Source organism: Coffea arabica, chromosome 8e (genome assembly GCF_036785885.1).
Source record: "Coffea arabica cultivar ET-39 chromosome 8e, Coffea Arabica ET-39 HiFi, whole genome shotgun sequence".
Lineage (NCBI taxonomy): Eukaryota > Viridiplantae > Streptophyta > Magnoliopsida > Gentianales > Rubiaceae > Coffea > Coffea arabica.
Genome location: NC_092324.1, coordinates 26,736,973 through 26,753,945, shown reverse-complemented (window position 1 = coordinate 26,753,945; position 16,973 = coordinate 26,736,973). Strand labels below are relative to the sequence as shown.

At 38.6% G+C, this 16,973-nt stretch overlaps 1 protein-coding gene across 1 annotated transcript; it reads right to left on the bottom strand.

Annotated features, from left to right (window-relative positions):
- Positions 1-516: 516 nt before the first annotated feature.
- On the bottom strand, positions 517-5,268 carry LOC140012702 (uncharacterized). Its single transcript, XM_072060988.1, has 5 exons — positions 4,494-5,268; positions 3,877-4,262; positions 2,994-3,693; positions 1,429-2,354; positions 517-1,278 (listed from the first exon to the last, which is right to left on the bottom strand). Exons 1-5 carry the CDS (start codon positions 5,266-5,268, stop codon positions 517-519), a joined length of 3,549 nt encoding a protein of 1,182 aa, XP_071917089.1.
- Positions 5,269-16,973: the final 11,705 nt, after the last annotated feature.

Sequence of the window (16,973 nt, the reverse complement as noted above, 5' to 3'; positions counted from 1 at the left end):
TCCAATTTTGGACTTACAGAGAGTGAGTGATACGAAATGCGCGGATCTAGACGAACAATCAAGTTGAAAAGGCGGCACGTATGACCCCTCTAAACCCCGAGTTGATGAACTAAGATGAATCTCAACCCAACAACTAACGATTTAGTGAACCAACGATCTGGATAGAAGAACGCCACAATCAAGGTGTACACTTGATTAATAAGTTCAATTTGAATAACTCAAGAAAACTCTCAAGTATTCAAGCAAAGCTCTCTTGGAAGAGAAAAGTGAATAAACTCACAAATATTATGTAATTTCTCAATCCCTTAACAAGGAGGAAGTATGGCTATTTATAACCTTTACAAGCATTAACCCTAATCCCAAAATTGACTAAACTAACCCTACCAATTAATGAAAAGGAATCGGCCAGCCCTAAGTTCATAATGGACTGACTTTAATTAATATTTAACTATAAAAAGATAAATAATAGAACTAGCTTAACTCTCCCTTAAGCGTGACCGCTAGGTGAGGGCACGCCTAACTAGCAACAGGCGCTGGAGGGTCTTCTACTTGGAGCAATGTGTAAAGTTTTGAATCTTCATTCTCCAAGCCTTCAATAATCTTTAAATCATCTCCAATGCGGCCTTGGATTGTACTCACAAGGGCTTGTAAAGATTCACGCATCTTCTTGGCACGAGCTCTTGTGACTGGACCACTTGGTACTTGAATGACTTGTGCAACTTGAGTTTGACCAGCCTTGAGCCCCTCATCAATCCCCTCCTCTTGAAGGCGATTTGTCCCCAAATCAAGCTCGTCATCTGCATGAAAAGGACTCAAGTCAGCCACATTGAATGTAGCATGTACTCCATACTCACATGGAAAGTCAAGTTTGTAGGCATTGTCATTGATGCGCTCCACAACTTGAAATGGGCCATCACCCCGTGGAAGTAGTTTGTTGCGCCTTTGGTTTGGAAAACACTTCTTTCTCATGTATATCCAAACCCAATCACCTGGTTCAAACACCATCTTGTGACGTCCCTTGTTGGCACTTTGAATGTATTGAAGGGTACGTTTCTCAATATTAGCTCTAGCTTTGGTATGCAAATCCCGCACGAACTCAGCCTTTTTCTTACCATCTAGGTTAACTCTCTCAGAAATAGGTAAAGGAGACAAGTCTAAAGGTGTGAGAGGGTTAAATCCATAAACAATTTCAAAAGGTGAAAATTGAGTAGAAGTATGCACAGTGCGATTATATGCAAATTCAACATGAGGCAAGCAATCTTCCCAAGATGTAATGTTCTTTTTAATAATTGCTCGCAACAATGTAGATAAAGTCCGATTAACCACTTCAGTTTGTCCATCAGTTTGTGGGTGACTAGAAGTAGAAAAAAGCAATTTAGTCCCTAGTTTACACCACAAAGTTTTCCAAAAGTAGCTAAGGAACCTTACATCCCTATCAGAAACAATGGTACGAGGTACCCCATGTAAACGCACTATGTCTCTAAAGAATAAATCAGCCACATGTTTAGCATCATCAGTTTTATGGCAAGGAATGAAGTGAGCCATCTTTGAGAAACGATCAACTACCTCATAAATGGAATCATGCCCTTGTCTAGTTCTGGGCAATCCAAGTACAAAGTCCATAGACAAATCTACATAAGGTTCATGTGGAATGGGTAAAGGAGTGTAGAGTCCATAAGGATGTACCTTTGATTTTGCTTGGTGACAAGTTACACACCTTTGTGTATGCCTCTCGACATCCCTCTTCATGCGAGGCCAGTAGAAATGCTCTTGGAGAATTGACAAGGTCTTGGCCACTCCAAAATGTCCCATGAGGCCTCCACCATGAGCCTCTCTAACCAACAAAAGTCGCATGGAGCACATTGGAATACATAGTTTACCTTTGTAGTACAAGAACCCCTGCGACATAGAATAATGCTCACAAGTAACTCGTGGCAAGGTTGTGAAAATCTCACCAAAGTCTAGGTCAGCTGCATATAAATCCTTAATGAATTCAAAGCCAAGCAACTTAGTGTCTAATGTAGTGATTAGTGTATACCTTCTAGAAAGTGCATCAGCCACTACATTAGTCTTTCCAACCTTATATTTGATGACAAAAGCAAAACTATCAATGAAAGCTACCCACCTCGCATGCCTTTTGCTCAATTTGGTTTGTGATTTGATGTGTTTGAGCGATTCATGATCAGTGTGGAGTATGAATTCCCGAGGTCTGAGGTAGTGTTGCCAAGTTTGGAGAGCTCGCACCAAGGCCATCAACTCCTTGTCATAAGTTGAGTAGTTCAACGAAGCACCATTCAACTTCTCACTAAAGTAGGCCACTGGTTTCCCCTCTTGAATTAGCACAGCTCCAATACCTACACCAGAAACATCACACTCTACTTCAAAAGCCTTGTCAAAATTAGGTAAACTTAATACAGGTGCATGTGTGAGCTTGTGTTTAAGTAATTGGAAAGACTTAGCTTGTTCTTCTTCCCATTGGAACGGCACATTTTTCTTGATAATGGCTGTAAGTGGGGCAGCAATGGTGCTGAAATCCTTGACAAAGCGTCTATAGAAGCTTGCCAAGCCATGAAAACTCCTTACCTCACTTACACTGGTTGGAATTGGCCACTCATTTATGGCCTTCACCTTTTTTTGGTCAACTCGTATTCCTTGTTCACTCACAACATAACCTAGGAAGACAAGTTGGTTAGTGCAAAAAGTACACTTCTTAAGGTTAGCATAGAGGCTTGCCTTTCAAAGTGCATCTAAGACCATTCGTACATGCACAACATGCTCTTCTGCACTCTTACTATAGATCAAAATGTCATCAAAGTAGACTACCACAAATTGACCAATAAAAGAACGCAAAACATGGTTCATTAACCTCATGAAGGTACTAGGTGCATTAGTTAAGCCAAAAGGCATGACCAACCACTCATACAGACCATGTTTTGTTTTAAATGTTGTTTTCCACTCATCCCCTTCTTTCATGCGTATTTGGTGATAACTACTTTTCAAGTCAATCTTAGTAAATATAATAGCACCATGTAACTCATCAAGCATGTCATCTAATCGAGGTATGGGATGGCGATACTTTACCGTTATGGCATTTATGGCTCTACAATCGGTGCACATCCTCCATCCTCCATCTTTCTTTGGCACAAGTAGGACAGGTACAGCACAAGGACTTAGACTCTCTTGAATCCAGCCCTTACTAAGCAAGTCCTCTACTTGCCTTTGTTGCTCCTTAGTTTCCTCCGGATTAGTCCTATATGGTGCCTTAGTTGGAAGGGAAGAGCCAGGAATGAAATCAATTTGATGTTCAATTCCCCTCAAAGGTGGTAACCCATTAGGTATATCCTCAGGGAATACATCTTGGTACTCCTGTAAAAGGTTAGCAATAGCACTAGGCAAGGAAGCACCAAGTTCATTAGTGAGCAAAGACTCTTTAAAAAACAAGATAAGCAAAATCTGGTTAGAGTGCAAAGCCTTTCTCACATCTCTAGTTCTAGCAAGCATGATGGATTTTCTCTCCTTCTTTCCTTCAATGGCCGAATGTGAAGTGTCAATTTTATGAGAAGATGGTTCGGCCATTTTGCTCTTTGTATCATGCAAATTTTTCTTTTTATTGTCACAATGCATGTCATATTCCTTTTGCAACCCAATTTGGTCCTCATGCACTTGTTGAGGTGTAAGAGGTGCAAGTGTGATCTTTTTAGTATTATGCACGAAGGAATACTTATTCAAGAATCCATCAAAAATGACCCTTTTATCAAATTGCTATGGTCGACCCAAAATAATAGGAGTAGCTTGCATAGGCACAACATCACATAAAACATCATCTTTATATCTACCAATGGCAAAATTTATTAAAACTTGCTTATGAACACGTACCTCACCACTATTATTCAACCATTGTAGTTTGTAAGGTCGGGGATGATCACTTGTTGGCAAGTTCAATCGTTCTAACATGAATGCACTAGCAACATTGGTACAGCTCCCTGGGTCAATTACCAAGCTACAAAGCTTGTCCATCACATGGCACCTTGAGTAAAATATGTTCTCTCGTTGAAGGTCATCTCTACCAACTTGAGTAGTTAGAGCTCGCCTTGCAACCATACCAACTTTACCATGAGCTGGTATCTCCTCAAATTCCTCATCTTCCTTAACCAAGGGAGGCATATCCTCACACGCATCCTCCTCATCCGTTTGTACTTCCCCATTTGGTAGCATAAGCATAACCCTTTGATTTGGGCATTGGGAGGCAATATGTCCAAATCCTTGACACTTAAAGCACTTAGTGTCACGGTTTCGAACTTTGCTTACCTCATGAGTAGGCCTACAATCGCCCCTTGAGGGTGGTTTTGAGGAAGTTGCATTCGGCCTTAGTGATTCCTTGGTTGTCCCACCTTGTTTGGTCAAAGGGGATGCACTAGAGGGGCTGACCTCCCTCTTGAAGGGTTGGTTTCTCCAATTTCCAGCTTGAAAGTTGGAATTTTGTCGAATTGGACCCCTCCTCTTGAGCCTCCTTTCAATCTTAATAGCTTTGTCTAGCATATCATGGAGGTCCACATAATGGTGCATCTCCACTTGATCCGCTATTTCAGGCCTCAATCCACTTAAAAATCGTGCCATAGTAGCTTCCCGGTCCTCGACAATGTCAGCCCTTAACATGGCTATCTCCATCTCCTTATGGTAGTCCTCCACGCTATTGGTTCCTTGTGTCAAATTTTGAAGTTTGAGGTACAAGTCACGGTGGTAGTGACTAGGAACAAAGCGTTTTTTCATGACACCCTTCAATTCGGTCCATGTAGTGATAGGGTATTCACCACTTCGCCTTCTACTAGTAGTGATTTGATCCCACCACACTATGGCGTAGTTGGTGAATTGCATGACTGCAAGTCTCATTTGCTGCTCCTCGGTGTAATCATTGCAATCAAAGATCAACTCCACTCGTTTCTCCCATTCCAAATAGACATCGGGGTCGGATTTGCCTTGGAAAGTAGGTAATTGCATTTTAACGCCTTTGATCGGATCCACACCAGCTTTGCGGTGTTTATTCCTCCATGTCCTCGACCCATATTCCTCCTCGGAGTTGGAACTTTCATAGTCACGGGTTGGTGCTTTGTGTCTCCGGGACTTAGAATTGGTTTGGGAGTGTTCGAGACTATCCAACCTCTCATGCAATGGTTCTAATTCCTGTTTCATTATCTTGAGCAATTTATCAGTCATAGCATCCATCACAAGTTTAATATCAAAAGGAGTAGTTTCCTTCCCTTCGGACATGTTGAGGTATTCCTGCAAAAATAGGGTTAGTGGAAATAACACCTCACTCACTCCCTTAGTATATCACTCACACTCGTGTTTCACTCAAGTGTATTAAAACACTCTAATGATCTCACCAATCACTTCTCAAGTCACTAGATTGCTTTTCTTGAAGAAATCAGAATTTTCTTGAAGAAATTCAATCAAACTTGAACCAAATTACACCCAAGTGTGGCGGATGAAGGCTGTGATTTTTGGAAGTTTATTGGACTGATTTTAAGACACAAAAGGAAATGTATAATATGCTGGAAAAATACCCTAAGCTGTCCGCCCAAGAAAAAAAAATCAAGAAAAGGGAAAGTTTGGTTTGTGACTAGTAGCTAATTTTAGGAGTTAACTACCAAGTGGAATCCAAAACTGAGTAGGACTCTTGGGACTTGTAAACCACGTTTTTATTGGCTGGAAATACTATAAAATATGCACCAAGGATCGGCTGGGCAGTTGGCACAAACCACAATCAAGAAACAAAAGCAAGAGGTGGCTACAAAGTAGGAAACCCTATCTTATCTTCCCACCTTTTGTGGCTATTTAATAGCAAGGTTTCTTGGTTGTTTTGGGGTGTTAATGGCTGCTGGTTTTCTGGTATTTCGTGGACAAAGAGAGGCGGCCAATAGTTCAAGATTGAAGGCAACAAGGTTTGTTCTTTCAACCCAAGCTCGGCTAGGCTACCCAAGCAAATTATTTTCTTGTTCTTGAAATCCGATTTGTGTTTTCTTTTTCTTTCTTGCATTGTTTTTTTTTTTTTTTTTTGCAAGATGGATCTTTCTTTCTTTTTCAATTCGGATCCTACACACAAGAAACAAGATTTTTTTTTTGTGTCAAATTTGAGCAAGGGCAGCCGCAAGTTTGAGACAAGAACTTTGGTTTTGTTTTGAAGGTTCAAGATTTGGAAAGGTTGAGAACAAGATTTTCAAGAACCCTTGTTTTCCCACCCAAGAACTTCAAGATTCAATCAAATTTTCCAGATTTCAAGAGTTTGAACAACAATATCCAACAAAAACTTGATGGCAGCCCACGAAAATTCAAGAAACTACAAAACCCTAGCGTAATTTCCAAGAAAACCCTAACACCAATTTTCAAGAAGTTCAAGATATCAATTTTGCAGCCCAAGAACTTCAAGATTCAATCCCCACAATATCAAGGAAGCTAGGAAATTTCAAGGTCAGCCAAGGTTTCATCAAGACAACCAGAAAATAGGTTTTTCCCTCTCTTTTTCGGATGAACAGTGTTTTTCGGGTGAATAGTATCCGATGAACAGTAACCTTTTTTTTTTTTTTTTGGATGACTCTATATGAATTCAAGACTTCAAGATACAAGACACAAGACCCACGAAATCAAGACACACGATGGATGAATTGCGGACAACAACCAACGCGAAAATTCAAGACAATCAACGAAAACAAGGATAAAACAACAAGAACACAAGACAAAACCCTAGCCGCTTATGGAATTCCTATACGACCGGAATTTAACACTATAAGAAACGGGAATTTTTTTTTTTTTTTTAAGGAAAACTTACAAGACGCAATGGGATATACTTGTCGACTAGCTCTGATACCAACTGATACGAAATGCGCGGATCTAGACGAACAATCAAGTTGAAAAGGTGGCACGTATGACCCCTCTAAACCCCGAGTTGATGAACTAAGATGAATCTCAACCCAACAACTAACGATTTAGTGAACCAACTGTAGACACCAAATTTTTGGTTTCGAACTTTATTTAATTAGTTTAATTTTAGATTTATTTGTTTCAATTTTAGGTTTATTTTGTTTTATTTTATTTTATTCCTATTTCGTGTCTCTTATTGATTTAAAAGCATTTTTTTTTCTTTTCTATCTACTAAGTTTCAAAAAAGGAAGAAGAAAAAAAAGAAAAGGCAAGCTCACACGGACAAATATTTCTTTAGTTTCATATCAGAAAATTAGGCACGGCAGTACATAAGTAAAATGCAGCTCGGTTCTATCCCATTTTTTTCCATTTTTTTTTCGTAATTTTTGCTTCGCTGTTAGATCATATTAAATCCCTAACCACTTGGCTTTAATCCCTACACCAAGATCATCATGGACAAAAACTCATCTAAGGATTCATAAACCATCAAGGAAAGATGATTTCAGCAGCACCATTAGATGTAGGTTTAGAAGTTGTGGTAGCTATAAAGAGGGGATATAAAAGGAAGGCTAAGAGGGGGCGGCTGAAAAAAGGAGGGCTGAAACGAAAAAGGAACGGCGAGGGAGTTTGGTTGGCGGCTGGGAGTAAGAAAAAACTAGGAGCTAAGGGGAAAAGAAAAGAGAAGAGGCCGAGAGACAACAGGTGGAGGAGTAACGGCTGAAAATCTGAAAAGAGAGGATTCGGGTGGCGGCGGAAAGAGAGAAACTGGAGGCTGGACAAAAAGAATGAGTGACGGCTGAAACAGAGGGCAAAGGGAGGCAGAAAATACGAGTGAGGCGGCTGGGCAAGAGAGCTTCGGTCAGGGAAAAAAGAGAGACAGAGGGGCGGCTAAGAAAAATCTGGAACAAAAAAGGGAGGCTTCGAGAGGAGAAAAGGAATAGCCGACAGAGGGAGGTCAGCTGTAAAAATTAGGCTAGGAGTTTGAGAGAATAAAAAGGAGGAGAGAATGGCTAAGGTTTAGGGAGGAAAGAAAGACGCAGCTTTGGAGAAGAAAAAGAAAAAACTCACGGCGGAGAACTGAGAACTGGACAAAGAGGAGGAGGAGAGCATCGAAGGGACTGGCTACGCGAAACTGGAGATTGAGTGAAGAAAAGAAAGGGAGAAAGCTGCAGAAAGGCCAAGCAAAAAACAGGATAGCAGCGGGATAGGAAAGGTGAACGTCGCCGTTGGCAAGGCAGGAACTTGTTCTTCCGATCGTCTCACGCTTCGATCTGCCCTTTAGAAGGTTAAAGGTAATGCCTTTCATTTTTTTTCTGTCCATAGATTACAAGAATCACGTTAGAAATGTTGAAACTTTGCTGCGATGCCTGCTTCTGTTTGCCTTCCGCCAGGGATGTCTTGTTTTGTGAACCTGGTTGGGCTTAAAGGAAAGGGGGGGAAGGGTTCGAATCCATAGAGTTTTCGTTTGATGTTTATTGTGTGTTTGAATAAGCAAACCCAGAAAATGGCATAAAACTTTTTGGGCAATTCAGATCGATATCTCCTCTTGGCTGTTTACGTGTAGTAAAGTTTTATTGCTGATTTCTTGCTGTTTTCCCTTCCATGTTATTCTTAGTATCTTGCTTGTTGTCTCGGTTAGGCTTTAGAATATTTTCTCGAAGTCCTGGGTCAGGCGTAAGTCGATGTTTATATCATTTTGCCTTATTGCCGCATTTCGGTTGGGTTTGGTTGAACCCGTTCCATGACTTTGCTGCATTTCATGTTTAGGAGCCTTGTTGAATCTTCCCTCTCCCCTTCATACCAGGTTTTTGTGCTGGAATATATTATGATTTGTATTGAGTCATTTCTAGGTTAGTACATCAGAGTTAAAGGAGCCGAGAGTCACTCTTGATCATGATGCAGCCGTGCGAACAGATTCTTTTTCTTCTTGAGTTGCTGAAGTTTTTTAGCTTGCTTACCTTTTAGGATTCATTTGCTTTTCCTGGGTTGCATTTGTCAGTTCCCTTACTCTGGGTTTAGCATGGTAGTGGGTGCGTAATGGAAATGTTTTCCTTTGCAAAAGAAAACTCTCCTCAAACCAGAAACTAGCAAGCAAAGTTTAGTTTTGATGTTTCTCATTCTCGGTCTCTTGTATTCTGTTATAGTCAAGTAAAGCTACCTGTTTTGGATTGTGGTTTGGATTCATTTGCCTGTCTCACTAGAATGGTTTGAGTGTGTAAATTATCTCATGAAAAATGAATAACGCTAGTCCTGGTGGCTCGAATAAGAAATGGAGAAAGTTGTAGCAGTTTTCGTTCTTCAAATGTTTGCATGTTTTTCCAGAATTTCGCATGAGATCCTTCTAAGTTTTCTGCCTGTTTGGATGATGGTGATTATGTAGTTTGCTGCCTAGTTTAAAGCTTTGTGTTTGGGTTTGAAATCTGAACTTGAAAAACAAATTGTGCGTTCGGGTTTTGTGTTGGCTGCGGAAAGCTTAAGGGCAAGGTGTTGCAGAAATTTGTTTTTCCTTCGTGGATTGCATGAAGCTGCATTAGCTTTCATGTCTTTGATTCCCGTAACAGCCCACAAGTTGGATTTTTCTTATCTTGTTTGTATGCCGGATCTTGTGTCGACAATGATTGTAGAGAATTTGATGAGGTTTGGTTTTGTTTGTAAATTTTTGCCATTTCTTTGGTTTGCTCACGAGCTGCAATTTTTGCAGCAGAAAATGATTAGAAGCTTCAGTTTGCGTTAGTTTGCTGGAGGCTTTCATTTGCATGCATGAATAATTTCTGAAAATTACACTTTGGCCCCCCAAGTCTCCCCTTGTTCCACTATGACCCAACCAATTGAATGATTTCTTCAATTTGGTCCTTGGCAGCTCTAATTTTCCAACTTTTCATTTCTTGTTTGCTTCAATTAGCTACCATGCTTTGTTTAAATTGCATTTAATTCATGATTTTAAGAGATTTATGATCAAGAGAGTTTGTATTTGTATATTTTCTTTAATTGTTTCAAATTAAATTGGTGCCTTGACCTTTTCTTTATTTTGGAGGGTAAATAAGTCATTTCACCCCATTAGAGCTCCAACTCAAGGGAGGTACACCTTATCATTTATTTTTGTCTTTATTTGACCCTACGTGCGTATATGTGTCTTGTGTGTGCAATTGCATGACTTTAAGTGTTTATTTCATTTTCACTTTATTTATTTCTTTAGTCACTTAGTTTTGCTTTAATTTTAGTTCAATTTTATCATTTGGGAGGCACTCGAATGCCAAAATTGTAATAGTTAGGGATTTAATTGTTTTATTCCTTCTTATTTCCCTTTTTAGATTGTAGTAGGCTTCCCCTTAAAAATGTAATAGTTAAGGCCTTAATTGCCTTATGTGTTTTGCATGCTTAGGTGCTATGTGTTTAATCGCTTTCCCTAGGTTTTGGCATCTAGATAAGCATGCTTATGTGCTATGTGTTATGTGAAAATACGTGCCTTGCATGTCTACTCGCTTTTATTTATATTTGCTTATATAGATGAATGTACGTCACCGTGGCTAGTCCAATGCTAGTTATGGTCTTCCCCCTCGAACTCTCGCAAGTCCAATGCTTGTGAAAAAGCGTTAGTGAAGGGCTAGTCCAATGCTAAACCCATTAGGGCTGTCCCCGCGCTAGCACATACTTGCATGCCTTCATTACATCTTCATTCATTCTTTCCTTTTAGTTTTACATTTTTGCATGACCCTTCACTCCTTTTTCCTTACATATTTAGGATTACATTTTCATTTAGATTAGCTCATTTGCTTGTATAGGTTAGGGAGTCACTCTTTTGGTAAGGGGGATGGACGAGTTTGGCTATCCATAGCCTTAGCACGCTCATTCTTTTTCGAACCAAAAGGAAAATTAAGTCACGAACATTAGTTCTCCGTACCCGTCTTGCTGGCATTCCTCTAGGATTCATGCATTTCATTTATCCACTATCACATGCACTTTTACTTCATATTCTATCCCTTTTTCCACATTTTCACTTCACACAACTTTTATTTTGCACATTCATTTGCACACTTCCATTTACATACTATTGTTCTTTTTTATTACTTTTTCACTTCACGCAAACTCATATTTTCACATTGCATACATTCATTCCACTCATTTTTCGTCATTAACATTATTCGTGACCTCTCCAAAGAGTCATTATTGGGCATCACTATTAATGTGATTGGCACCATTCAAACTTTGAAGAGAAATTTTGCCCCCCGATGTCCCCCTAGGTTTGGGTTTTGCATTCATATAGTGCATCCAAATGTGATAAATGCTTTGGTTAAAGCAAGAAAATCTTTGACTAAATCGCGCAACTAGCCTTGGCTAGGTCGAAGGGGTGCCTTGGATTTTTATCCTTGCCTTCCCCTTCGTCAAATGTGACTCCCGAACCTTTTTCATTGGTTTACGTAGACTAGGAGTCGTTTAAAAGGGGTTTCTTTCTACCTTTTCCTTTTAAAAAATTCATTTTAGGTGACTTGGTACACCTTAACTCTATACCAAGTGGCGACTCCGATTTTTATTGTAAAAACCCTTTTTAAACTATATTTTGGGTCAAATCGTCGCATTTTCAAGTCCCATTTAGACCCACTTTCTTTGTAAATCAAACATCACTTTTCAAATCAAAAATTCACTTTTTTAAAACCATTTTTATTTATTTTTTCTTATAAAAAATGGGGCACGACAGCTGGTGACTCCACTGGGGAACTTAGAGAGTCCGAGTATTTGATTTAGTCGATTATTTTCTTCTTTTAACCTTCTTATATATTACATTTGGATGTTTAGGATTGCATTTTTCCTTTTTAGGGTTTTTTGCATTTCGCGCGTATCAACTCATTCCCTCACACATTTGCGTATGATTGATTTAATGGATGGATGGTTTATTTATGTGATGTGATCTCGCACCTTGCATTGCATTTGGGTGGGGAGATATTTCCCTAGAGCCTTGCGTTGAGTTCTTGATCCCTCCCCTCCAACAAGGAGCACTAGCATACGTGTATACGCTTTAATTTTTTACTCCTCATTTATTTTTCTTTTAGTGGCTTGTCACGCCACTCCACCCTATTAGGATTTTAGGTGACTCACTTGGACTTGTGATCGCGACACGATGTGTGCGTAGCAATGTTTGGGGAATCGCTCGAGCCACCGACAAAGAACCTTGGGATTGATGACCCTTGGTTTCCAAGTCTGAAGGCTCGGGGACCTCAAACCTATCGAATCTAGATATATTAGTGAGCCAATACCTCATGTATCCATGATAGCTTGCCTAGGGTAGAGTCTGTCTTGCCTTATTAGGGACACTATTCACGAGGGGAGGGATCCAACCCCTTTTTCCTTTTATTGCTTTATCTCTTTGTATTGCCTTGCTACAATGTGTTATTTGTATTTATCTGATTGAACTAACTTTTCTTGGTTTTGTGTCTTCATTGCATTCCTAAACCCTAGCAAATAAGAGGTCTGGCATGACCTTCTTTTAGAACCTACCCTTGTAGATAGGCTATTGCACGTTTAAGAAATTTCGGTATATTTCATTCATAAATTAATAATGCCATATCATTTTAGGCTTACCCTGGCAAATAAAGGGTCCCTTAGGTCATGTTTCATTTCGAATTGCAGATTTTACTGCTTTAATAAATTGGCATCACGCATAAACCATAGAAAGGGAATGCCATTTAGGGGATCCCGTGTTAGGAATAAAACCGCCTCGTGTCTCGGATACTTAATCCAAGGAGACTTGCACGTTTATATTTCCTGTACCATCCAAAGGGGTAGTGCACGAGGTAAGGTAGGATCCAATCTTTTCAAAGATGGCAAAGCGATTTTTGCACATTAGAATATGGGCATCTAACAATCATCTTTTGGCCATTTTAAGCAAAATTGGTAAAAATTTCCCTTGCATAAAGGACATTAATTTGAAGAAATTCATAAATGATTTCTCATTGTTGAGACGATAAATATTGAGGCCAAAATTTGATATTAGAAGACTCATGGACTAATGTATCGCAATAAATTTTTGAAACTACCAATAAGCTGTCAATTCCATTCAATCCATTGGACCATTTCCTCCAGTCCATTTTTTCAATTTGTTCCTTTTTAGGGCAACCTAGTCGATTTTAAATTCATTTGACTAGTTTACCCATTTTAGGGCAATCTAGTCGATTTTGAACAGATCACTAATTTCATTCAATACATTTGATTAGTTTACCCATTCTTAGGGCAATCTTATCGATTTTGAATAAATCATCATTTAACTCGATCTGTTTGATCAATTGATTTCATTCAATTCATTTAATTTTAGGGTTATCCATTCAATTTTGAATAAATAATCAAATTTCATTCAATGCATTTGACCATTTTACCCCTTTTGGCACATCATGCGTCGATCAAAGCAAGCAATCCATTCGGACTTTGTCCGCATTTTAGGACAAATGTCTCTTCTCACTCCAATAGGCCAAATTTTTTCAAATCATTTTTCACTCAATCAATTGATCGGATTCATCAGGTATTGTATGATGCCTACCCTAGAGGATTGCATTTTCATGTTAGGCCTACCCTTGGCACAAAAAGGGCTCCCCCATAGGACATGCATACCGATTTTACAATTTTGTTTACTAACTCTGGATATTTTTCTTTTATTTTCCCCATCTCCTCTGCATTCATAAAAATGTTTTAATAAGGAGAAAATATTTTTCTATATCTGATAACAATTTTGATCTAATAAAGTTTGAAAATTACAAATATTACTTGATTCTTGGGCAGACCTTGCAATGAAAACATAAAAGATCTATCTGAAAACTCTAGGCTAAAGTCTCTGAGAGACTTTATAATTATTTTTCAAAAGAAAATTCTGTTCATTTGATTTGTTAATACATTTTGTTCCAAAAGAAATGGAGACAAAAAGCGTATATATGAGGAGCTTTTTAAAAGTTTTTCTCTTCTCATTTGTATTATAATTGAACGCGAATTTTTGTTTTAAACTTTTTCAGCAATAAAGCTTTGGACAATTATTGTTTGTATATATATTCATGTACATTTCATTGTTTATTTTTGCTCATTGGAGATTTCATGATGAATTTGAAGAAATAAGACCAATTTGAGATTTTTTCAACCTCCAACCTGAAAATTCGCAAGCGTATGCTTTCTAAAATCCTTGTGTACACTAGATTGGTGATCCAAACTACACAATAAGAGTGCTCAAAATTAAAAAGAGGTCACTCAAAAGGCCCCATGAGATACATTTTCTTCTTCACTTAACCCCAAAATAAAATCAGTCACATTGATTGATAAATTACAAATTGGGGCGATCTTTGCTTGAGAAATGTCCACTGTGTCTAATTATATTCAATCACATCTAAGTGAAAGCAAAATGTGCATTATTCTTGTTTGTTTTGAAATTTGGAATGATACTTCGAGCATTCGTTTCTCTACTTATACAGATTTTATCATTTGCTCTCCCATTTGAGCCTTTGAAAGAATAATTTTCATTTCAAATAAGTGCCTTGATGATCACTACCCTACATTGGAAATTCTTAGATATCGAAAAGAGAATGGATTTTCAATGACCATTTTGTTACTTTGGTCGTCATGAGGTGTAAGAATGATACTTTGGCCATCGTTTCTACAACCTAAACACCATTTATCCCTTGCATCCTCATTTGAGCTAAAATTGGTGGTTCTTTTCAAAAGCACTTACGATCGTACCCCACATTGGGGAGAGAGATTGGAGAATTTTTCAAAAAGGAGAAAAGCAAAAATGTCAAAATTAAAAGAAAAGAGGGAATCCCAAAATTGGAGAAATTTGATTCTACCTGAGTTTCAATTTTTGAAAAAAGGAGAAAAGAAAGAAAAGGAAGAGTTTTGTCCGGCGGATCACCTATGTTTCACAGATATGGATGAACAAGGATCTTCCTCAGTCAGTTAATTCAGATACAAGCAAGAATTTTCCATTAATGAAAGTTTCCTTTCAGAGTTATTGTAAGGAGCGGAATAAAAGTCAGGCCCTCTTCTTTTCCAATCAGACATTCTATCCCTAGTTATCCCTTTTGAGCCTTCAGAATAAAATACTTCATTTGGCAACCCCTGAGAATCGCAAACCTCACACTGGGGCAAGTTTGAGTTGAAAAGGAAAAAGTTTCAAGAAGTGAAAAGTGATAATGCAACAAAATCAAAAGACAAGAGAAGAAAATAGAACCTCAATTCAAAAGTAAACTGGGGCAAATTTTGTGAAAGTTCAAAAGAATGGCAGAAGGCCGAAAAATCAAAAGAAGAAAGAAAATGAAAGAGAAAAAGCCTCAATTGAGCATAAACTGGGGCAAATTCTGATTTAGCCCTAAAATAGGGTTGGCGCAACAATGCGATCTCGGATTCTTCAAACCGTTTTTGAAATCCGCTTTCAAGTCTTAACTTTTCTAAACACCCCACCTGACCCCATTACAAAAGCCGAAAGTCCTGACTTCTGTTCTTTGCAATATCTCTGCCAAGAAATTTTCTAAGTGACAAGTGATGCTCCTATACTGATGCCAAGAAATTTTTGAATGTATTTCTGAATTGATTAGGTGTGAGGTTGACACTGCTCTTCATGTGAAACCCCGCGAGGGCACTTTTGAAAAAAGGGAAAAGAAAAAAGAAAAACGAGCGAAATGAATGCAAAAGAAAATGCAAAAAGATTTGATGCCGAAAGACCCTGTTGAGTGATGATAAAAGGTCAAACAAAGTCCAAGATCTTGGAGTCCAAAATGAGGGTAATTTTGAGAAAAATGCGATCTTCGATGCAATGTCCTTGGAAATTATTTCTTTAACTATCGTCTTCAAGTCACATTACAAGCCCATAAAAGTCCATCGTTGACTTATTCCTTCATGACAACTCAAAACAAAGGTCATGCTTCTAAGGAGTCCATCAATCATTCGTGATCATAAGGTTATGACCAGTTTTCACATGTTTAGCTATCGTTTCCATCCATATTGTTGCAAGCCTATAAAGCTTATATGTGGACTATGTTTTCTTAAGAAATAAGGGTGATAAACTCTTTGCTTTCACTAAAATGTGATATTGAAGGGATTACATACAATTTGAACACAAAAATGAGACAAATCTTGACCTCTCATTTCCTTTAGTCACTTCCAAATCAAAAATAACGTCCACTTGATTGGTCCTGTAAGATGAGCCAGCAAGAAGTGGTGACCCGTTACTCTAAGCACCGATAATAAAAGTGAGGAGGAAATCTTCTTGAATTTGGTGTTACTCTAAAGGATTCATCATGAAATTTCTGCATGAGTTCAAACTCGACGTTTAAATTTCTTCACGTTGTATATATGATTACTTTCTAAGTTTAGAAAGTGTGATTTCTCTTTGTTCAAATAAATGGGGAATCATCTGCACAAATTTTTGCAATCAAAGGAGCCCAGACTGGGGCAAATTTTTATTTGTACGATTTCGCAAAATAAGCCCACACTGGGGCAAATTTTTTATAGTCCATTTGAGGATTTCGTCAAAGAGTCAAGCAAGACTTTCAAATCAATCACACTGCTCTTTCATGAGTAATAGTTGCAATATTTTGAAATGAAGTGCATGTTGTACTTTGGCAAGCCCCGTGTGCAGGTATCCATGGCTGAAATCGACGAAGAAGTGTAAGTCAGAATCTCACGAATCAAGGCCTCAAGGAGGAACAACCATGCCGTAATGCAAAATCAATTGATCAGTTGCACAATAATTGGTGGAAACTGGGGCAAATTATTTTTTGAAAAGATTCTCAAAAAATTAAACTTGAATTTAATTTCTTGTTCCTTGACAAATTTCAATTTGATCTCAGCGCCCGCCGCGCACCCTTCCATTCCCCATTCTTGACAACCACATTGAATTCACCGACTTCAACCACCGTTAGTATCGAGTCTATCTCACTAACGCGTGCGTTTTTATTCTACCACCGTTAGCATTGAATCTATCTCACTAGCGTGTGTGTTTCTTTTCTTCTACCACCGTTAGCATCGAATTTATCTCACTAACGTGTGTGTTTTATTCTATCTCCGGCAGGCTCGGGTGCTATCCC